The sequence below is a fragment of the Calypte anna genome, chromosome 1 (assembly GCF_003957555.1).
Source record: "Calypte anna isolate BGI_N300 chromosome 1, bCalAnn1_v1.p, whole genome shotgun sequence".
NCBI classification, from domain to species: domain Eukaryota; kingdom Metazoa; phylum Chordata; class Aves; order Apodiformes; family Trochilidae; genus Calypte; species Calypte anna.
Window position 1 is genome coordinate 146,207,944 of NC_044244.1, and position 22,679 is coordinate 146,230,622.

The 22,679-nt window shown below is 50.8% G+C and overlaps 1 protein-coding gene across 1 annotated transcript; it reads right to left on the minus strand.

Annotated features, from left to right (window-relative positions):
* Positions 1-16,077: 16,077 nt before the first annotated feature.
* ZIC2 (Zic family member 2) lies at positions 16,078-19,518 on the minus strand. Its single transcript, XM_030460927.1, has 3 exons — positions 18,516-19,518; positions 16,537-16,700; positions 16,078-16,338 (listed from the first exon to the last, which is right to left on the minus strand). The coding sequence occupies exons 1-3, from the start codon at positions 19,516-19,518 to the stop codon at positions 16,078-16,080; spliced, it is 1,428 nt and encodes a 475-aa protein (XP_030316787.1).
* Positions 19,519-22,679: the final 3,161 nt, after the last annotated feature.

Consider the following 22,679-nt stretch of genomic DNA (forward strand, 5'->3'; position numbering starts at 1 on the left):
TATCTAAACTTTTAAGGAAATGGCATCTCAAATTATGTGTGGAGGGGAAAAAAAAAAGAGAGAGGAAAGAAATCTGGAACCAATAAACTTGTGGAGCTTGTAAATTCCTTCTTTCCAAGCTATTCATCCTAAAGAGGGTATGAGTTCTGCTTCTTAGAAACAAAAATGCAGACAGAGGAATGGGACAGTTAATGAGCATAATATATCTGGAGGCTTCAGGCTGAGGACAACTTATACTCAGTATCTGGCTTTCCAGTCAAATCTCTTGAATGTGTTTCCCAAAATGAAAGGTTCCTAATACAAACCAGTCAAAATTAGTAAAAAATCCATCAAAATCTGACTGGAGGACAAAGAGTTTCAGTGCAGATTATGTCCATATTACCTTTGCTGTGACTCTTCCACAGTTCAAAAGATTTAGTCTATGTGAAAAACATTTTTTCTCTTTTTTTTTCTTCCTCTTAACCATCACCACTTCAAAAGTGGATGAAAGAACATTATAAAATAAGACTTAGGAAAATCATTCAGTAGCAAAAACCACAGAGAGGAAATTTGAAACCACAGAATATTTTTTTAAGAAAATTGATCACATGAAAACAGGAAAGATGATGATTAAACTGAAAGTATTTGGCAAACTTAAGCATAATAGTAACAATTTGCTGCTGTTTTCACTGTATAAACTGCACATGAACAAGCTACATACACACAGTACAAGTCAGAATTCAGGTGAGTGCCAGCTTATGTGTGCCATTGCCTTACGATTCACAACAATGTGTGTTTTCTCATCAGTATTCCCCAAAGCCTGTGAAATACAGAGGCTGAGGGATTGAGACTACAAACAAAACTGAAATACTGCATCAATGAAGCAGAGTAAGCTGCTCTACTCTTCATGCATCCCAGCGCCTACAGGAACTATCATACAACCATAAGGCTCCAGGCTTCATATTGAGGTCTCTCCTTCAGCCACAAAGCAGCAGTCTCAGAAGACCTCACTGCAGCAGATCAGGGGCATGATATTATTTGCCCTTTCTATCAAAGGTCGTTAATTTCATATCATTCTGCATGAACTGGGCATCTGGATTATCTGCAGTGCTTACACATTTAAGTACAGAGAGAAAGGCAACCCGTATGCCTGACTCTGCTGCTTCTGCTCACTGCTCGTACCCCTTAGTGCAGCTATAGCTAGTTCTGTATGAGGGTAACATTTCATAGTTTTAAAAATAAATGTATATATATTAAAATTTAATGGATTTCATTAAGCTCAGAGACAGCAAAAATTAAGAAACCAGAAAGAAAATACTGGAAATCCTTTTAAATGTTGGAAGACAAAAATACTCTTAAGTATTTCCAGGTAATTTATATCTTTGAAGTTAACTGTATTTTGCCAGGGGGAGGAGGGGATTTAACCCAACTCCATAGGTCCAGTGGCTTCATAGGGATTTTGTGATGCCATCAGAGGAGAAGAGCTGTATTATTTCAGGTGGTGTCCAGTATTTAGGTGACTGATCACCCATGTTCCTGAGAGATTTCTGAGCATGTGTCCAGTACAAGTGGTTTTGGATTTCCAGGGAGAAACAGTCTCACAGCACAACATGCTTGGGGTCTCTGACCCTGTCTTCAAAGCCTCTCTGTTCTTCCATCAGCAGACACAGAACAGTGATTTCTGTAGGATTAGTGCAGTGAGATGCTGCCAGACGAGTATGGCTCATTATATCCTCCTTGTTAGGGGCCACTCAGACAAGGGCATCCAAGAGATCCCTGGGCCCTGGTCACTGGGTGAACAGTGCAATAGCCACACAATGTCCCCACTTCCCCAGCAAGAAAAAGTTAAATGTTTCAAGTAAAATTTAGACAGGGACAAAAGTATATAGGTGGAATTTGTTTGGTCTGGTCAGTGTTGCACTGGAAAATCAGGTGCACAGGTCCCTATTAAACTCCACAACCCAGTGATGCCACCCCTGACGGAAACAAGCAGGTTCCTTTTGTGCCAGGATTTCTTTAGAGTTCCCTACAATTTCAGTCCTAGGCATGAGCCTCCATGCCTCAAGGAAAAGGAAGAGAGGAAGAGAGGAAGAGAAGAAGAGAGGAAGAGAGAGAGGAAGAGAGGAAGAGAGGAAGAGAGGAAGAGGGGAACTTCCAGGAAAGGGAACTCAGTCCCCTAGTACAGATTGCAGACCATAGTGCTATGTGTGTGGACATTTGCTTTTCACAAACTAGCTTGCCCATCCCCTTCTAATTCCTTGAAAACCAGCTCAGTTCTAACCATTGGTTGTAGGCAAAGTGTGAGCACGAAGTGTTTTCATTACTCATCATCCATTTTCCACATTGGACTTTAATTCTCAAATTACATGTTGGCAGTTGCAGTCAATAGTGATTACAGAATCTTCTGTTGCATTAACTGTAGCAAACTGAAATCTAATACCCCTGACAATATGGAAAATATCCTGAGTGTTATAAAAATAAAACGAATTTGTGAATAGAGCACAGCATCTGCCCTCCAATTACTTTAAATTTCAGTATGTCAAAACTATGTTGAATGGCAAGTCAATCGATTTGCATGCTGGAAAAGTTCATGTTCTAGGCATGTGTTTATATGATAGCAGCTTCAAGCATATGCTTTTTATTTTTCTCAAATAGACAGATGATTTTTTCTCAGAGGTACATAGTAGGTTTTCTGCTCATATGCTGCAGTTAACACACATTTTTCCTCATTCATAATTCTGCAAATGTGAACGTACTATTCTTGGAAGATGTTGGATTGACAGTCCTGCAAGATACTCCAATTTGTCCTACTACTTTCCTTGATCCTGACCTGTTGAAATCACCTCTTGGTGAGAGAAAGTTGGTCACTCTTCAGCCCCAGCTAGTAATTGTTTTTTTCATTGAAGGCTGCCCACAAATGTAGCAAGCAAGACCACTGTTCACAGTAGTTGATGTTGTTTGGGCACCTGCTTGGAGGAACTGGTTAGATATTTTTATTTGTTTACTAATCTCTTAAATCTATAGATACAAAAGCCTAAAATCCAGTTTTATTTTCATACTAGGAATGAAAATATGCTTCAAAGGACAATATTGCACAGAGCTGAATTAGTCTTATTAAATTCAGTGTTCTATATAGACTTCTAAAAGTGCTGAGATATTATTGTAGAAATATGTCCATTTTACTAAAATATATCCTGAAAATAAATAAATAATAAAACCTTAGAATCTTTTCACAATTATCACAATCAAGCATTCAGTCACACTAGATTTAAAACTATTGAGGTTGTTTGGGGGTTTTGTGGAAGGAAAACTGCCTCACAAATGTGTATAAAACCAAACTGTAGCTTGGGGATATAATTTGATGACATGAGTCTTTATGAAATTCATCCTTAAGAAGATGCAAAAATACCTTCTGGAAATAAATGAAACCTGAGTGTTTTGTTCTTTAGTAGATCCATGGCCAAGAGATTTATAAAACTCAGTCCCTGAGATATGGAGTGTGGCTCTTGCCTTGGCAGCAGTTCAAATCAACTGAAGTAAATCTGGAGGTTTCATTTTGTCCAACTTGCCCAAGAGGTAACTCCAATCCAAGTGGAGGCTGGATATAAAGCCCACAGGCATGCAGTGACAAAAGGTGCCTATGGGCAGCAAAGGGCAAGAAATCAGGATGGGTCAGCTGAGCAAACATCAAAGACTCTCAGATAACCAACAGAAAAGCAAATACTCTCAAGCAAATGGGATATGCCCATAACACTATTGAGATTTCATGGAAACCAGTCTTTGAAAACAGTTCTGCCAGAGTGTCCCTATTTGTCTTTCCCATTCTGGAATATTGACTGAAAACAGTCTGTTTGCTCTTAAAGTTCATCCTTTCCTGCTACTCATTCCCTGCCAAAGCCTTTTGACACCTCAATTATCTCTTCAGCAGCTCCTGATAGTACCACAGATGTTGGTGTTGCCCATCTGAATGTTTCTAATGCACCCCACCGAGAGACTTGCCTAGCAAAATACATGCAGGTACAGAGGATAAGAGGTATTTATCAATAAAGGGACTGTACAAGGTCTAGGAATTATTTAAAATCCACTTAAACCCCATGAAGGCAAGGAGCAATGCATTTAAGGATTACTATTTGAGGATATTAAAGGAACATATTTTAGATACAAAAATCCCTACATGATTTCCACTGCTTCGTCTCCGGCAGAAATTAGGATGACAGATTAAGATAACCATTAATTTCAATGCTCAATCCTGTAACTTGGGTTCAATCCAGAATTTTTGCTGTTTCATTCTCCCACATAGCTTTTGCTCTTCTTTGGTAATATCAAAGCTGATACGAGCTGGATATGATGTAATTACAGCTTACTGTAATTGGCTGGGGGTTTTGGTAAACCAGTGAGATTCTAGCTTAAGTGATATCTGTAGTGGTCTGCACATGGGAGCTGATCATTTTGACTGCACAAGGAACCACCCAAACATCTGATTTAGTCACTTAATATCTGGCATGACTGGTGGGATGAATGAGTTCTGCTGGAAGCTAAAGCTCCTTTAACAGCTGTAGCAGAAAAGGTTGCCAAAATCTTGGCTGCAGCCTGTAATTTCAGGCTACGGTATAGCAACTTTCTGGAAGCACTGTGGGACAATAAAAGATGTGCTAAATATACAAATCTGTGGAAGGCAAGTAAAATATATGAGATTTCTTTTGGCTGGTAGTGATGGTTGGTTGGTTTTGCTTTGGAAGCAAGAACCTGATGCTGAATCTCACTCTCTGCACTTCCACCTCATCTTCTTCCCCTTCTGCTCATTACTCACTTCAGTGGAAAGAAAATAGTGCCACTGTATAGGCAAAGAAAATGGGGTTTCCTGTGTAACTGTTCCAACACCAGGTGACCATTACTATTAACAGTACCTTCTGTGCAGTGGAGCATGGTTTTTAACCTTACTCGTGTTTTCAACAGGTCTGGGGCTCTGTGGGTGGTTTAGTGTGTGTGAGGCGAATAGGACCAGCCGGACGGAGCCAGCACGGCGGACCGGGCTGCACAGGGCCTCTGCGAAGCTCGCAACCGAGGAACTTGAAGGTTGTGTGGTTTGCTTCCACACGGGTGCCCTTGGAAAGACTAGGAAACAGGCTGTGGAAACCAAAATTAATGAATGCTACCTATTCCGACGCAAAAAATAAATATTGGAACAAAGTATATCTTTTTCTGTCTTTTCTCGCTGCTTCACAAATATGTTATAAACCTTTTGGGCTTTGTGGTCCCGGGCTTCAGCCACCTTGAACGTGCCTGTGGAGCGAAGCTGAGCCCCCAGCAACCCCAGCCCGTAAACCCCCGCCGCTGCCCTCGAAGCTCTGCTTCTTGGCGCCGTGTTTGCCAACACCGCCCCTCGCTCTTCACCTCGCACCTCTCCGAGGCGGGGGGCACGGCACTGGCACCCGCAGAGATCCGCTGGGACCTCACGGTGTTGTCTTGCGGGACGAGCAACTGGGATTAATGTGGAGTGATCCGGAAGCCAAGCACTCACATTTTACGAAGTGATGGCACAAGCATGCGTGTGTTCCGCCGCACCGAGATCTGGTGCTGGGGCAGCCCCCGGAGGTTTCGCCCCTCTTTGCGGGGGCACAGGCTTTCCCAACGCCCGAGTTGCCCAGACCGTGCGTTCCCAGGGCGGCAAATGTGCCATCACGACCCGGTGACCCAAAGCGGGCTCAGGCATCCAGAACTCGGTGGTACCGCGGGGGAGTTCTCGCCCGGCAGCGAAATTCAAGGCGGCAGGTTGCGCGGCAGAGGCGGGTAGGGGGGACCCCGCTATCTTCAGGGGGGAAGAAGGGGGGGAAGGACGGGGGGGCCGCCCGGGAAGAGGCTCCGCGCCTCTCGCTGCGTAGTACGGGCGCTCTGCGGGAGTTACTCCCGTGCCTGCCAGGCTGCGTACCGCCGGGCTCAGTGACCAAAGCCAGGAATTGCCATAACACATGGCACTTTTGTAACCTGCCGAGGTGAGACGCACACAGTGCTTCCCCGGGGGGGGGACAAACCGGAAAAAAAAAATAAAAAAGGAAAAAAACCCGAAACAAACAAAAAACCCAACCAAACAAAAAAACAACAACAAAACCCAAAAAACAAAACAAAACAAAAAAAAAACCCACCAACACTAAGCTCCTTGTTGCAAAACTGCGTTCATAGGGTTTCCCTGGCTTTTACCCCAACACCGCAGAGTGTGGGCAGCCCGAAGGACTTGACAGTCAAATTCCTTTCAGATGCTGGAGCACCACTTGAACCCGCGTTCCCCTTGACTCAATGACTCGCCGATGCTTTTAATTAAACACAGCTACCCCTTTTTGTTAAAACCCCGACAGCCTCCTACTTCGCGGGAAGCAGCGGCCTGTTGACCGCTGTGTGTGAGCATCAGACTCTGCGACAAGAGCGGGCAATCTCCCAGCGCATCCTTACTAGATTTGTGCGCACGAAGCACCTTGACAAGGAGAGACGTGAAGGTGTCGCGCCGGTTTACTAAAAACCCACAAAAGGACAGGCATGGGCTGGGTGAAACTGGGGGGCAGGATCAGGCCCCCTTCCAAGGACCTGAGGACAGTCTATCTGCTGAAAAAAACCCAAATTTCTCCGGGCACCCGCGCCGCTGCTATGCAGAAAGTGCGGGATGGGATGTAGGGTCCGACCCCCGACAGGATGTGCAGGAAAGAGGCTCACGAGGGGGCCGAAACGGGGGGTTCTGGGGCCGCTGTGCTTAGGGATTCGAGCGTGTCCCAGACACCCCGGGAACACGCCCGGCTGAGGGTGGCAGCGGCGCTGCCCTCTGGGCTCCGGGATGAGTGGGAAAGGGGGCTCAGCAGCCCCCCGCGGGGCTCTGCGGGGCACCCCGCCGAGGGAACCGCGGTAGCCAACACGTCCAGGCGGCTCCGTCAGCCTTCAGACGTGGAACAGGTCCTACGCGGATTTCTACGCTGCCTTTGCCGAGTCCTGGGCTTTTATTTAAGAACAGAGAACGACAGCCTCAGCGCAGGGTTTGGGTTGTGTGTTGGTTTTTTGTTTGGTTGAGTTGTTTCGGGTTTTTTTCGAAAGAGAGAGGAGGAACTAGCAGCCCTCCAACTTAGCGAGAGTAGTTCGCCCAAATCGATGAAAACTCCGCGTCCCGATGTTGCGCGCCGCGGAGCTGCTGCCCTCGCAGTGCAGCAGGCGGAAAAAGGCAGCGGCGGCCGGCAGGCAGCGGATGCGCACGTCGGGCAGCTCCCGAGCAGGTGCGGGCAGGCAGTGGGTTCGGTCAGCAGCGGTACTTTCAGGCTCGGGAGTGCTCTCCAGCGGGTAACCCCTCCCCGCTCTCGCCTTCATTTTTGGGGCTAACGTCGGGCCGCGACGGTCAGACGGTCAGAGAGCTCTTGACCCGGGGCGGTGAGCCCAGGGGACCTGCAGTGGTCCCGCTATCCTCTCGCCATGCAAGCACAGCCTCGGTGCGCGGTGCGTGCTTGCTCAGCGCTCCGGAGCCGCACAGATCGGTGATAATTTGGAGAGGCGAGAGAGGAAGCTATTTCGTCTGTTTCCTAATGCCAATGACTCTTGGCTTTTTTTTTCCTCTCTTTATTTATCCCTTGTTAAAAAAATTTTTTTTCTTCTATATGCATACCAAAAATAAATGCGGGCACGTTTGCCCGCTCCCCCTCGCTCATCACTCCGCCTCACCCATCACTCCCATTATGTGGTGAAAGATTCCGAAGGGTGGGGGGAGATGATAGGCGATAGGAGGTTGCCCTGGTACCCTGCTCCAGGGCAAAAAAAAAAAAAAAAAAAAAAAAAAAAAAAAAAAAAAAAAAAAAGGCAGGGAGTGGAAGAAGGACTTGCAGCGAAGTCCCTTCTCTCAAATCCAAGTGGGGTCACTAGAGAAGCAGACAGTAGGCTACCGAGAGGAGCAGAGATTAAATCTACCTTTCCCCTACTCACAATTAAAAAGTGTACCAGTGCCCACGCCGCTGAGTGAGCAGCAAAGAGGCTTTTACAACCCCGTTTTGCTGGGTAGAATTGACTCCGGGCAATTCTCCCTCCTGTAGTAACCCCCCTGCTTTCCCTCTCAGCACCCCGAAACCTGACGCGTAGCATGAAATATGCCTGGTCCTGCCGAGCACCTCCATGGAGCAGGCCTGCAGGTTTTCCTGTAATTCCGGGATTCCCTGTTGTAAACTCTTAGGCGGAGTATTGAAACAATTTTCCTTATGGTGCCTGTTCTAGCCTTGTAGCACTGGCATTATACAAATAGGAAAAGTGTGTTAAAGGCAGGCTATGGTTACAGCATCTTGGCCTGATATTCCCACATATAATTAAAACCATAACCACAATAATACGTAAATAAATAACAGCAAACAGAAGGATCCGTTCCTGCTCCAGTGGAAATCAACTCTTTTGGCTCTGTCACTGGATTATTTTATTGGAGCGGTCTATGCCGTTCCATCCTAATTTTATTTTATTTTATTTTATTTTAGTAGGAGGGACAGCAGGGAAAGAAATTATGCATTTGTTTTTATTTTAAGTCTATGTTTAGTTTTAATTTTCCTGTATTTTAAAATAAACACGTTGGCTAGAGCATGTTTGATCTTTGCAAGAAGGAAGTCTATATTGTAAAGGAATGTGCAGCAGTTTGGTATGAAAATGGGGTTGTGACTCACAGCTGCAGGCAGAAAAAAAAGGTGTTGTGGTGTCAGCCAGAGGTGTTCAGTCTAATAACTCAAGCTGTAAACTGTATCCTCTAAAATTACTTGCATAGTAAATCACTCAGGGGTTAAAAAATAGACTGGAAAGTGTAAGGGAGGAAAAAAAATCTTTTAGAAGTTCTGTTCATGAAAATTATTTGTAATGACGGGAATTAGGAGTTTAAGATCTCCCTCATTTTCTTAAATGTCAGACCGATATAGTTAATTGCCCCTATATAGTCAATAGTGCTTACTATAGGTCGTCAGAGAAGCAAGAAAAACTTGAAATGAGTGTTCTGGGGTAGCTATTTCACTGACGGTTTTCCCAGATTTACAGCTAATTTTGACCATCTCGAAGGGGGAAAAAAAACCCCAAGAGGCAGCTGGGGCAGCGAGTGGTCCTTAACCATCATCACAACGAACATCCTCCAAGAAGAGCCAGCTCCGGCTGCCCGGCCGGGCTGCTCGGCACGGAGCAGGGGGAAAGCTCCCCTCTCCCTGAGACAACTGCGTTTTACCACCTCTCCTTGTCTGCCGTAGGGGTGTCCAGTCTGGGTACAGCTGGGAAACTGGGAAGGCTTTAAAGAGGGAGCCCCCCTCCATCTTAACTTCTGGTTTTCCCTCACGATTCGGGAGAGGAGGAGAAAAAATAAAAGAAAGAAATAAAGGGAAAAAAAAAAAAAAAAAAAAAAAAGAACAAACAAAAAACCACACAAAAATACAACAAACCAAACACGTTTGAATAAAATAATAATTTCAAGAAAAACAAAACACGACAACTCCGGTACCATTTACAGCTTTAAGCTGTAAAGGAATGGAGCGAGTAATGAAGCAGAAATCCGAAAGGTGGATCCCAGGTCCAGATACTGCATTTCAGACGAGCTTTCCCCGTTTTCAATAGCGTTGGGTCGGTTGCCTTCGCTGCGCCGTCTCATGGTAACGAGATGCGGGCGGTGGCTTTCTGGGGGTTGTGCCTTGGCTGCTGGGGAAACTAACTTGCGGGAAAGATTTCCAAGGAGAGATGGATTCGGTGATTGGAAAAAAAAATACGGATAAGACAAAGTAAAACAAAACAAAAGGAAAAATAAATAAATCTGGGGAAAATTGTCCAACAGAGGTCAACAAATGTTTACGGTGGAAATAAGAAGTCAACAACAATTAAAATCTGGAAGCCACGTTCATTAGTATTCAGGACATAGGATCTAGCTTTTATGTTTATCTTTCTCCACGGATCAATATTGTAGCAGCATGTGCCGGGAACGAGCAGAAATCTGGCCACTGCATGAGGCTGACCTTTCTCTCTCTCCCTACAGGTCAGATCATCTTCATCAAAACAGGTCAGATCGTCTTCATAACAATCATCACCTAATGCGGCCACAGCCACGGCTCTCATTAAAACCGGGATTTAATCTAGGGGCTGTGACTAAGAATCAAAGGAGAAGGGCTGTTTGCCTGTTTGCCCACATAGAGGAATTAGTGCTTTAGGAAGAAGAAGAAAAAAAAATGTTGGGAGGAAAATTGTTTTGTTTTGTTTTGTTTTTCCCCGCCGCAAAGTGCTTTATACCGAGATCCAAACCGAACCCACGCAAACATGTAGAGCCCCCATCTCTCGTCGAGATTCCGCAGCCCAAAGCTCCAGTCGGGCCGAGCTCCGAAGCTCCTTCGGGCCGGGACCGGGCCACTGGCCCTGGGCTCATGGGTTTCCCCAGCCGCTGCCACCCACGGATCCGCGGGACACGCCACTCACGACCCACAGCGCCCCACAAAATCCGTGGCCGGCGGAGCCCCTCGGGGCGATCTTGGGGCCGCCCCGTCCCGTGGCGGCCAAACCCGCCTGCCCCTATCTGGGCACCCCGGGATCCCTCCCACTCATGACCCTTCTGTGAGGAGCGGTGCCGCGCGTGTAAAACACCCGCTCCATCACTTACTGGAGCTTGAGTGATTCTCTCCAATGCCCTCCCCTCCCCTTCCCCCGCTTCAACCACCGATTATTTTCCTTTTGACACCAAAAGAGTGTCCTCCCCCCTCCAAACCGGAGCCGGACTGCCACGCGTGGGTAAAAGTGCTCCCTCTGCGCCAGTTCCCGCCGGCTGGCCCCTCCTGGTCCCCTTGGAGCCACGGGCGAGGAACGCGGGGAAACGTACTCGTGTTTCCTGCCCTGCGAGGAAGTGGGATCAGCGGCGCGTTTGGTGCGGTGCTTCCTCTCCTCGGGACAACAGGAGGGCAGCCACTTTGAAGTATTATTAAATAAAGACATGAAACCTCTGGCGAAGGTCCTCCCTCTCCCGGTCTCCTTTTTTTTTTTTTTTTTTTTTTTTTCCCCAAGTATTAAATCCCTCAGCCTGATCGGGGGAAAGAAAGAAAGAAAGAAAAAGAGGGGAAAAAAAAAAAAAAAGCTCTAGGGAGGAATTGCACTTCGGAAGGAGGGGGGCAATAGTTTTTGCTTGCTCTGCTGGTAAACTGCGGCTCCTTTCCCGCCCGTCTGGCTCGGGGGAAAAGGAAAAAAAGAGGAAAAAAAAAATAAAAAGAAGAAGAAGAAAAGAAAGAAAGGGGGAAAAAAAAAAAAAAAAAAAAGGACCAAAAAAAGCGATCTAGGAGGTTTAAAAACACCAACAAACTAACTCAACCATGCACCTAAATGAAAAATATACATACCTCGCAGTGCCCGGCAGCACGTCTAGTGTGCATGTGTGGCTGGGGAGAGGTTTGGGGGAGCCTGTTATGTCTTCATATCGGGCAGGAAACGTGTACGAGTTTCTGAAAACAAAGGGGAAACTTAAAAGGCTGTTTGGGGTTTGGGGAGGTCTGACCAGAGCCAAGCTGAGTGGACTCTGCCCGAGCTGCTACCCCTCTGCTGTCCGCGGCCAGGGCTGGGCTAGGCAGAGGCAGCTTCTTGACTGCTGCGGAGCCTCGCCGGTACCGGCACCCCCGGGCTCGGCAGCCTGCTCCGCGCTCGAGTTCTGGCGAGAGCTGCAGTATTTTTATTCTATTATTTCGGTTTGGGCTGTTGTCATCTCTGTCTGGTAGAAGGGGAGGTTGTTTTGCCTTTGGTTTTGCTTTTTTCCTTTTTTTTTTTTTTTTTTTTTTTGGTCACCACTGGCTGCAACACAAAGCTACTAAAGTACCCGAACCAGGTGAAAAAGATTTCTTTCGGTACGGGCAGCGGTGGCAGGTGAAGGCAGGGCAGACTAGAGCCCCGAGAGGAGAGCTGCCCTCCCATTGCGGGTGCCTGGAGTAGACCACAACTTGTTTTATGGACGGTGTCTCAATTATTTTGGCTTAGGAGCAGCTCATGAGGAAAAAGCAATTCCCAGGGAAATAATTTCATCTTTTCAGGAGGTTTCCAGGAAGAATTAGGACATAATAATAATAATAATAATAATAATAATAACAACAACAATAATAATACGACAAACACCACCCCACGATGATTTTCAGGGTAAAAGAAGATTCACACCGCTGGAGGACAACCGCCCAAGTGAGGCTGCCGCATCCGGGCACCACTCTCCCGGACGCGGGGTGCTGGCGGGAGGGCAGAGCTGTGCCCCTCAGTGCCCACCGACGGCGAGGGACGCGGTGCCGGCTCGACCCGTGAACCATAGGGGAAAATGCTGTCGGGGTGTGCAGGCTGTCGGCCGGGGCACACCTCACCTCCCGCTGAGGCTGGGACCAGGGGGTGCCGGGGGAGGGTCGGGGCAGCCAAGTCAGCCCCCTGACTCCCTCCAGGTTGGTCCCTAGGCTGCCTTAAGGGCCGGGGCGGGGAGATTTGGAAACCTCAGGGTCAGTGTGGGAGACAAAGGGAGAGATTTAGGGAGGTGAAGTAAATTGGGGTTAGGGGGTTGAGATGGAGGAACCAGAGAGGGCCGGAGAGGCACAGCGGAAGATTCCGTAGCCAGGAATCCCTGTACCCGGGCCACCCGCGCACAAGGCTGTGAGGCGGGTCTTGGCTGCCCCCCCGGAAAAAAACCCCAGCCCCTTAACCCGATGAATTACCGCTCTCCCTTAAGCGTGGCAGGGCCGGGCCGGGGTCAGGGCCCGGGGGAGGCGGGAGGAGAGGGGCTGCGGGCTGGATGCGGCAAGGCCAGGGTCAAGTTCAGGGCCAGCCCAGGGAGGACAGAGAAGAAGGGGGGTTGGGGGGGGTGTGCGCGCAACCACAGCCGCTAAAGCCCCTTCCCCGAGCCTGCCCGGAAGGAGCGGGGTTGCCCCCGCTGCCACACGACATGGGCTTCGGCCTAGGGGAAGTCGCCTCATCTGTGCATCCCCCGCTATCGGGGGTCGAGTGGGGGGTATGACCTCTGGATTTCCTCCGAAGCTAGAGCGGCTCCGAGGGGAGGGGTAAAGGGGAACTCAGCCCCGGGGAACTTCTGTCCGGCCGGGGCAGAGCTCACTCGGGAAGGGGGACGAAGGAGCAGAGATCGCTGCCCTTGGGCAGAGCTGCCCCTGCGACTCTGGGTCCGCGAGGAAGATTTGGGCCGCCGGTGGCTGGTAAGGTTTAGCAACACTCGCCGGGCTCTGAAGATAGCCCCGTTTGATTTTTCGGCTACGGGGGGGCCGGCAGGACAAAGAGGGATCCTCGCAGCTGCATTTCCCACTGATGTCTCCAAGGGGCATACGGCATATGCCAATGATTTTAATAAATTTTTTTTCGGCGTAATATTATTACTGAACTTAAATTAGGTTTTAATAGTCGTTTGATTACCCGAGGAGGCTGCCGGGGTGTGCGTGGGGTTGGCCGCGCTGGGAGGGGCGCGTCCCCAGAGGACGCTCCGTGTCTTCTCCGCATCTCAACTTAGTTGGCAACTGAGGGACGGTTGCCACCTTCCTCCCTTTCTCCTGAGTGTAGGCTACCCCCAACATCACCCCAGAAAGGACCAGGGCCCCGCGTACTCACCTTCTTTCTACGTATCCCCACACACAGACTGGGGACACTTCTGTTGCTATTTGAACATGGGGGACAAAGCTCAGAAAAAAAAACAAAATAGCCGGGGACTGTCTCAGGGGGTGGCGGTGGGGACGGCGGGGTGTGAGGAGCAAAGGGCTTTCTCCCTGTTTGTACAAGCTGCCGCCGAGGGCAGCTCAGCCACCGCAGGGCGCTCGGAGCCCAGCTTACGGTGCTGTTTCATTACAAGGCGTATTTCGGTGGCTTGGCAAGGCCGAAATTTTTCCACGGGTTCCCTACTGCTCTCACACTCTCTTTTGGTGTCCCAGCACGCCGGAGTGTGGTGCCGGCGGCCTAAAACTGTCGGCTTCACGGGCCGGGCCCCGACGGGCTCCCGCGGGGACGGAAGCTGGGCCAGCAACTCAGGAAAAGCATCGCCCGGCGGCTGTCCGTCCCTCGCTGAACATATCTGACAACCCAAACCGCTCCCTAGATTAATAATAATAATTAAAAAAAAAAAAAAAAAAAAAAGGAAACCACCACAAACAAACCAACAGAAACAAGACAAAACTCCTAAACAAACAAAAACCAAACCAGCAGAGAGAAGGGAGGAAAAAAACTTGAAGGGAAATGTGAGCTCTCGGGCATCGCCGCTTCTTCCCCTCCAGGGCTGGATGAAGGCTACCAAAATACGGAGAGGCGCAAAAGGACAGGATTTGAGGCTCAAAAAAGCCCTACGCAGAGCTCAGCGCCTCGGTCATCATCCCTCTATCTTCCTTCCGGAGCTCCTCGCTTTGTCACCTCGTGGAGCAACGAGCCCCCCAGCCACACACGCACCAGGAAAAAAAAAAAGAGTAAGAAGAGTTAGGCCGAGTTAAGGCAGAGGGCGAAGGGAGCTGCGTTCTTGTCGTGTAAAGAGGAGATCCTGGACTGCAAGCAAGTTGGGGAAGATACAAGTGCTCACTCTTCTTTTAGCCCAGAGGTTTCCCAAATGTTATTTATTTATTTATTTATTTACGGACGGTGACCCCAGCTGGAGGAACTCGTGTTCCAGAAACCGGCGGATTTTTTTAAAGCATTTGTTTTGCAGCGGCCGCTCAGCCCTTCACATTCATGCATTACAGGAGGTCTCAGAGAGACCTTGGCATAAAAATGAAACAGGTCGTGCAGTTTCAACACGTTTTATTATATTTCTGTATGCATTACTCTCAAAACATATCACAAGAAATGATGAAACCACTTAAACCTCCAAATAAAAAAATCTGAAACAGTTTATGCTCACAATTGTACATATTTATAGTTAAGAAACATTCTTTATAAATACTGTTTCCTCTGTAGCAAGTTAATACCATAATTTAATTACAAATGGATAAATATGGTAACAGGTATTTACAGGAGGAAGGGTGTTATTATGGAAAAGCTAACGGCACGACGTTTATTTTTCCTCACAATCTTCCGAACAGGAACTAACAAATTGAACTTGCAAAAGCACTAAAACATCACATGTAAACCCAGCTAACAGAAAAAATACATTCACAAGCGTTGTTGTTCGTGTGTGTGTCTGTGAGTAACAGAATGGAGACTTTGGCACGGTATTTCTTCCTCAGTCTATAGTTGAAATGCAGTTTACAATCAAGTTGCCTCTTAAAAAGGAACACAATATTCAAGATATCACAATTACAAAAGAAACCATTTTTTCTTCCACGTTACTTTTTTTTTTTTTTTTTTTTTTTTAAAGGGTGAACTAAAAAAGGATAGAGGAAGGTGGGGATGGAGAATGGGAGAAAAGGAAACGAGTCCATCACTTTCTCAGGGAGGGATGAAGAGGAAAAAAAGAAAAAAAGAAGGAAAAAAAAAAAAGGAAAAAAGAAAAAAGGGGGGGGGGAACCAATCCGCGGTTTACAAACGGGACGAACTTCTATACACCAAGAATCCAGGAAAACTTCGATCCCCACCTTGACGGAGGAAGGAGAGGGCCGCTATGTACACAGTTCGTGGGGCAGGAGGGCGCTGGCTGCTGCGGGCGGGGAGGTGCAGGGGCCGGAGGAGTTTGAGTCTCTGATCTTTTGTCTCGAGGCTCCGGAGGGAGAATTTCTTTCCGCCGGCTGGAGAAGCTTTTTTTGCTGCGTAGTGTGTTGGTGTCGTTTGGGGTTGTTTTTTTCCTCTCTCTCCCCTTTCCGTTCCTCTATTTATTTACTCATTCTCTTATGTTTTGCAGCACGTACTTTTGAGGAATTTTTTTTTCTGGTTCAGAATGTTCTCAGAAAGAAAGAAAATAAAAAAGTCCAACAACAACAACAACAATAAAAAAAGACTCGAAGGCGGGACGGGTGTGGGCACATCAAGCACCCCCCCCCACCGTCCCCATCCTTCTCGGCCGTCATTTCGATGCCAGCGGGTGCGGTGGTATCTCCCTGCGCGTCTCCGGCGAGCTCACTCCCTCCATCCCGCCGCTGCTGCTACCGCCGCCGCCGGGGCGGGGAAGGGAGGTCGCGGTGGGGCCGTGCAGAGCAGTCCGGCGGGGCCCTACACGTACCACTCGTTGAAGTTGGAGGAGAGGCCGCTGTGGCCGCCACCACTGCCGCCGCCTCCGCCGCCACCGCCGCCCCGGTGTACGGCGGACACGGCCGCCGCCGCTGCCGCCGCCGCTGCCGCCGCCGCCGGGGAGAGGTTGCTGGTGCTCTGCGATTCGGCGCTGGGGGACACCAGCCCCGGGGGGGTGGAGGACTCGTAGCCGGAGCTGGCGGCCGGGGAGGACTCGGAGCCTTGCGGGGACGACTCGTGCACCTGGGGGGCAAAGGCAACACGGCCGGGTGGAGGGGGGACAGGGAGGCCGCCGCAGCCTCCCCCCGGGCGCGCCCCCCGCCGCCGGCCCGGCCCGCCGCCTCCCCCGGGCCCTGCGCCCGCCGCCCGCCGCCCCGACGGGGCGCCCGGAGCGGGGCGGCCGCCCTCCCGCCTCCCGCCGCCGGCTGCGGGACCGGGTACCTTCATGTGCTTCCGCAGGGAGCTGGGGTGGGTGTAGGACTTGTCGCACATCTTGCACAGGTAGGGCTTGTCCGAGGTGTGGACGTGCATGTGCTTCTTGCGGTCGCTGCTGTTGGCGAAGCGCCGGTCGCAGCCTTCAAACTCGCACTGGAAGGGCTTCTCCCCTGCAAGAGAACGGCGGAGCGGCGGGGCTGAGCACGGCCGCCCCCGCGCAGCTCCCGCGCGAAGACCGCGCAGTCCCCGCGACCAGTTGCCCCAGCTTCTGTCCCGGACCCCCGCTTCTCTCTCGGACCCCCGCTCCCGGTCATTTCGCCCAGCAGCTCCCCAAAGCAAAAGGCCGATTTTGCCCCATCCCCCGCGCCGCTCCTGCGTTTCCCTGCAGCGAGGCAGTGCCCGTGCCCCGCCTGGTCTTCCTACCGACACAACCCCCCATTCCCCGGGTACCCCCGGCTGCACATCCCGCCTGGGTTTATTTCGACCAGTGCCGACACAAAACCGTCTCCGAAAGAGGTAGAAGAAAAGCGATTAAAAAAACCCAACCAAACAAAAACAAACAAACAAACAAACAAAAAGCCAAGCATAACGAGCCGTTTCGCCTCGGTACCAAATCCGCTATCCTGTTAAACTGGAAACCATTACCGACAGATTTAAGACCGGGCAGATCGTTTCGTGTATGGATATTCGAGATAAATGCAGATCCGCTGGGAAAACTAAATGTAAAATACTTCCATTTAATTTTCATAGGGATTCCTCTCGCCCGACTGCCAGGACTCCAAATGCCGGGGAGTAATTTGGAGGTGAGAACTCCACATCCTCACTCGCCTTTGGGGGGGGGTGGGGTGTGGGGGCAGCATTTAACATTAAATTGCATTAGCACCTAAATTGTTTCTTAAAGACATCCGCTCAGACACAATGACTTCAGCGCGGGCATCTCATGCAAATACATTTCTCAAATTTTAAACCTTGTTAAAGCTCGTCTCGCACCTCGCATCGGGCTTAGCACTTGAGAAAACAATAGGCCTCGAGATTTTTAGCCTTTCTCCGAGTAAATATTTAGAGTGGAAGTCGCTAAAATATTTGGCCATCTTTTATGAAATAGACTAGCACGGTTCGAGCCGGCAGGAGTAGTAAATGAATAATAGATGAGGCGGGAGGATGCGTTTATTTTTGTTACCCTTCGACTCCGTCGATTTTCCATCGGGATAAGCCAGAGCTCTTTCGCCTCTTTTCCACCTGATTTGGGTGGAAGTTTCCCAGCCTCAGATCCTTTGTTCCCTATTACATAATTTAATAAACTGTTGCAAAAGCACCTTAAATCACCTCGAGTCAGACTTTTAAAATACTTTTTTTTTTTTTTTTTTTTAAATGAGAAAATTTTATTGCCTTGCTCACACCATTTAAATTTAATGGAAAGCATTCCTAGAAAGGGACGTTCTGCCACTTCCAACAGGATTTTGGACTAATGACAGATTTTGAACTTATTTATACAGTTTCTCTCGCTAGCCATACGTGAAAGCCATGCTCGCAAGCTCTGAAGTTCCATGAAAATATGCTGCGCATTGCAAATGTGGAAGGCGTTTTATGTACATATAGATAAACATCTTCCCGGTTTTTAGCAGGTCGGTAGGATTTAGTTCATACTGTATTTTGCTTTTCTACGGAAAGATCCCGCCGAGTTTCGGCACGCATCTACATCGCTCACCGCTCGAATTAAATCAGTAAAATGTTTTTTCTAAATCTGGGGAAGAGGGGGGAGGGAGAAGGGGATGTTGGTGGGGAAGAAACCAAAACAAACTCAGCTGTGCAATGGAGAGGGGAAAAAATATGGAAGAAGTATCCGTATTTAATCACTCTCAACAATTCATATCTCTCTCTGTCTGAGGCCCTATCTCTATCAGTTTATACGTATATATATATATATATTTATATACACAAGCAGAGGCAGAGGACGAGAATCTGCCGAAAGAAACTCGAATTACCTGTGTGTGTCCTTTTGTGAATTTTGAGGTTTTCTGATCTGGCGAAAACTTTTCCGCAGCCGGGGAAGGGGCAGGGGAAGGGTTTCTCTCCCGTGTGCACTCGGATATGATTGACCAGTTTGTATTTCGCTTTGAAGGGCTTGCCTTCCCGGGGACACTCCTCCCAGTAGCAGACATGGTTGCTCTGCTCGGGCCCCCCAACGTGCTCCACCGAGACGTGGGTGACCAACTCGTGCATGGTGCTGAAAGTTTTATTGCAACTTTTTTTGGGGTTGTTCAGCTGCTCGGGATCGATCCACTTGCAGATTAGCTCTTGCTTGATGCACTGCTGCCGCATGTAGCGGAAAAAGGCACCTGGGTGGTGGTGGTGGTGGGCTGCCATGTTCATGCCCATATTCATATTCATGGGGCCGTACTGGTTGTGGAGCTGAGCCGCCGAGTAAGGGTCAGTCCTAGGGCTGGAGACCTGGCGGTACTGATCCGACCGGGCGAACACCTCCCCCGGCAATCCCAGACGCATCTGCCCGTTGAGGACGTTTTGGGAGGCGTGGGGACCGTGCTGGTCGTGGATGCCCGGGAAGAGAAGGTGGCTCTGAGCGTCCGTGTGCGGGTGGTGCAGGCTGCCGGCGGCAGGGCCGAAGATGCCGTGCTGTCCGCCAGCCGGCGACGAGTCCCCGAAGCCGCGACTGCGAAACAAGAAGTCCCGGGTGGAGTTGAATGGAGCTCCGGAGTAGGACCCGACGTGGGCGGCATGTGGCCCCAGGGCAGCCGCAGGGTAGCCGGGCGCCTGCGAGGTGAACGCCGAGCTCTGCCCGGGGGAGAGGTCGTGGGCCCCGGCGTTGAGCTTGAAGGCTCCCATGTGTGCCGCCGCCGAGTCCACGAAGCTGTTCTGCGCCGCCAGGCTCAGCTCCCGGTCCTGCATCTCCGCCGCGGCCGAGTGATGATGCCGGGCGAAGGTGCCCACGCCTAGGGCCGGGAACTGCGGGCCGGCGTCCAGCAGCATGGTCCGCGCCGCTCCCGGGACCCCGCCGCCGCCGCTGCTGATGCCCGGCTACCGTCGCCGCCGGGCTGCCGCCGCCCGCCCGGCCTGGCGCGGGGCCGCCGCCGCTCCGCGCCGCTTCCCCCCGGCAGCCGCCGCGTCCCCCCGCCGCCGCCGCCCGCGCCCGAACCGGTCCGCTGCTGCTGCCGCCGCTGCCGCCGCCGCCGCCGGAGCCGTATCCGGAGCCAGGCAGAGCAGAGTCCAAAGGCGAGCGGAGAACCAAAGTGTATTAAAGGAGCTGAGGTGGGGGCGGGCAGAGAAGGGGAGGGGGAGCAGGGGAGGGACGGGGCTGGGGACGGGAGGGGGGGGTGGCAAGGCTCGCCTTGCCGTTCCCTGCGGCACACACGCACGCACGCACACACTCACACACACACACAGCCCCCCCCCACCCTCCCTTAGCAGCCACCACCGGGATGTCAGTGCCGCCGATCCCCGCCCGCCCGGCCCCGCGTAGCTCCCAGCCGCCTCGGGCCCCCCGCTGCCCCCGGGCTTTCGTTTTATCCTCCGCCGGGCATTCGCGGTGTCTCTCACGGAGAAAAACTTGCAGCCGCGGGTTCCCACGGAGCGAAGAGACCCGGGAGGGGGTGCCCCGCGCCTCGCCCGCCCTCGCCCGCCGCAGCGGAGGGGCGTGGGGAGGGGAGAGGGGGGGTAAGGGGGGTGCCGGAGGCGGATTAAAAACAATAAGGGCGGCAGTGGGGGTGGGGAGAGGAGGCAGGGGGGCGGGAAGGGGCCGCGGAGTGCCGGGGACGGAGCGGCGCGGCCGGGGCGGCGGAGTTGCAGCCCTGCTCCGCCAGCGCCCTCAGTCCCTCTCGCTTCTCTGTTTATTTCGGTGGGCGCTGCTAAGGCGGCGGCTTTTTATTTTTCACTCCCTCCCTCCCCCTCTTTTTCTTCCCTCCCTCCCCCGGCCTCTCTCCCTCTCCCCGCCCGCACTGGCGGCTCCGCTCCCGACACCGCCTTCACCCGCCGCCCGGCCGCTCTCCCGGCGACCGTTCATTGGCCCGAGCCGCCCCGTCCATCCGGGCGTCCCCGGCCACCGGCTAATGGCGGCGAGGACGCCCCGCGCCCTGCCCGCCCCCGCCGCCCGCCCCGCGCCCCGCCACGCCGCCGCGCCAGCCCCGCCACCTCCCGGCCCCCGCGCCGCACGGCACGGCCCCGGTGGCCGCCTTCAGCCCGGCACTGCCGGCGGCTTCCTTTTTTTTTTTCTTTTGAGGGGGGGTGTGTGTGTATGTGTGCGTTTCACCCCCCCCGCCTCGCCCTGCGGCGAAGGGAAGGAGTGGCGTGGAGGGGAGAGAGGCGCGGCGAACCACACGCACGGAAAATATCGATGTGCGCCTGGCCATGCGATCCTGCCTCGGGAGGCAAACAAACAAAGCGAGGGGCTTAAAACATAAATAGGGGGTTGTGGGGGCTGCCCTCTTTTTTTTTTTTTTTTTTTTTTTTTTCTCGTGGTGGCCTAGGGAGGGAGAAACTCGCCCATCCTGCTGCCCCTTCGGCTTTTCGGTTAAAGCAAATTAAACCCATAATCGATAAAGAGAGCGAGGGGGGATCAAATAAAAGTCATGTTGGCTGTGTAACTGCATCTGAGGGCTGGAGGGGAAGAGAAAATAAACTAAAAATTAAAATAGAAGAGACGACTGTCGCCCTGGATGTTTGGGCTCTTAAACCACTTGTGCGGGAGCAGAGGAGTAGATCTGCGTGTGTTGTGAATGTGAATCCGAGAGCAGATGCTTTAGGAGTTTTCCTTGTCTATTCCCTTTCTTGAAAAAGAAGCCAAACCAAATCAAGAAAAAAAACCCAACCCAACCCAAACCACCACCAAACCAAGCCCTCCCCCCCCCCAAAAAAAAACACCAAAAAAACCCCACAAACACAAAAAGCCCAACCTCAAAAACCACCCTGCCATTGTTATTTGGAAACCGGATTGTTACATGACAGAAATAAAAAACATCATACAGCCAGCACATACACATGCACCCGCACACACATAGAGCAAACAAGTCCCCTTCCCCTCCCCCTCCAGTAAATACATGTCTGGCCCCTGCTTCGGTTTGGTTTGCAGTGGCTGAAAAATAACCATCTCGGGCCAACAGCTCATCAATAAATGAGGCTTTGTAAAAATTAAAACCTGGCACATGTGTCGTCTTTACCGTCCAGCACTTAACGTTGAGTCTCCATCACCACCATCTCTGCGCTTGATGGAGAAGCAACTCAAAATGTAGGGGTGTGTGGGGTTTAGTGTTTTTTTTTTAAGAGGCGTGTGACATTCCTCCTGTGGGTCCTCACGGCATTAAATCACGCATCAGGCTCAAACCTGGCCCTTGTGGTAGGCAGGCAAGGATAGATAGATAGATAGATAGATAGATAGATAGATAGACAGACAGACAGACAGGAGGGAGGGAAGGAGGGAAGGAGGGAAGGAGGGAAGGAGGGAAGGAGGGAAGGAGGGAAGGAGGGAAGGAGGGAAGGAGGGAAGGAGGGAAGGAAGGAAGGAAGGAAGGAAGGAAGGAAGGAAGGAAGGAAGGAAGGAAGGAAGGAAGGAAGGAAGGAAGGAAGGAAGGAAGGAAGGAAGGAAGGAAGGAAAAGGTAACCTTGCCCACCACCTAAGGCTGTTTCAATAAGGTTTTCCCTGTCATTAAATAGTTAAAATATTTCCAACTCTGTCCGAAAGTGGCTGAAATGTGCCACTACTGGACATTACTCTTCGAACAAGGTGAGGGTTTAATTTGGGAAAAAGTGGAATTCTTTCTAATCAGAAATGGGCATTAGGAGACAAACTGAGTATTAATGCAGAACTACTGATGCCAATAGTCTCTCGTCTTCACCACGCCGTCATTCGATTCTGTCTTTGTAGACAGGAGTGTCTGCTCCCCAGATATTGCCTTCCCAGTCTGCAGCTTGGGAGCATATGCTGTCCTTGTCCTGACCCCCCAGAGTCCCAGGGAAAAACCGCGAACAAATTCCGTTTTCCTTTCCTGAAAGGTTTCCAAGGCGAAGGTCTGAGAAGTGTCCTCCACCTCGGCTGAGGATTTCAAGACCACAAGCTGGAGAGGAAAACTTGGTCTCCTACATCATCTGCCTCCAGATTAGTGAAAAAATCATACGGTTAACTAGAGTCTTGAGTACAC

What these genes read in the sequence shown, in the direction of transcription:
- ZIC2 (XM_030460927.1), bottom strand. Translation starts at nt 19,518, where the DNA reads ATGCTGCTGGACGCCGGCCCGCAGTTCCCGGCCCTAGGCGTGGGCACC. An exon ending in TCACAAAAGGACACACACAG is followed by an intron (nt 16,701 to 18,515) that starts GTAATTCGAGTT and finishes GTTCTCTTGCAG; the next exon opens with GGGAGAAGCCCTTCCAGTGC. An exon ending in CCCTGCGGAAGCACATGAAG is followed by an intron (nt 16,339 to 16,536) that starts GTACCCGGTCCC and finishes TTTGCCCCCCAG; the next exon opens with GTGCACGAGTCGTCCCCGCA.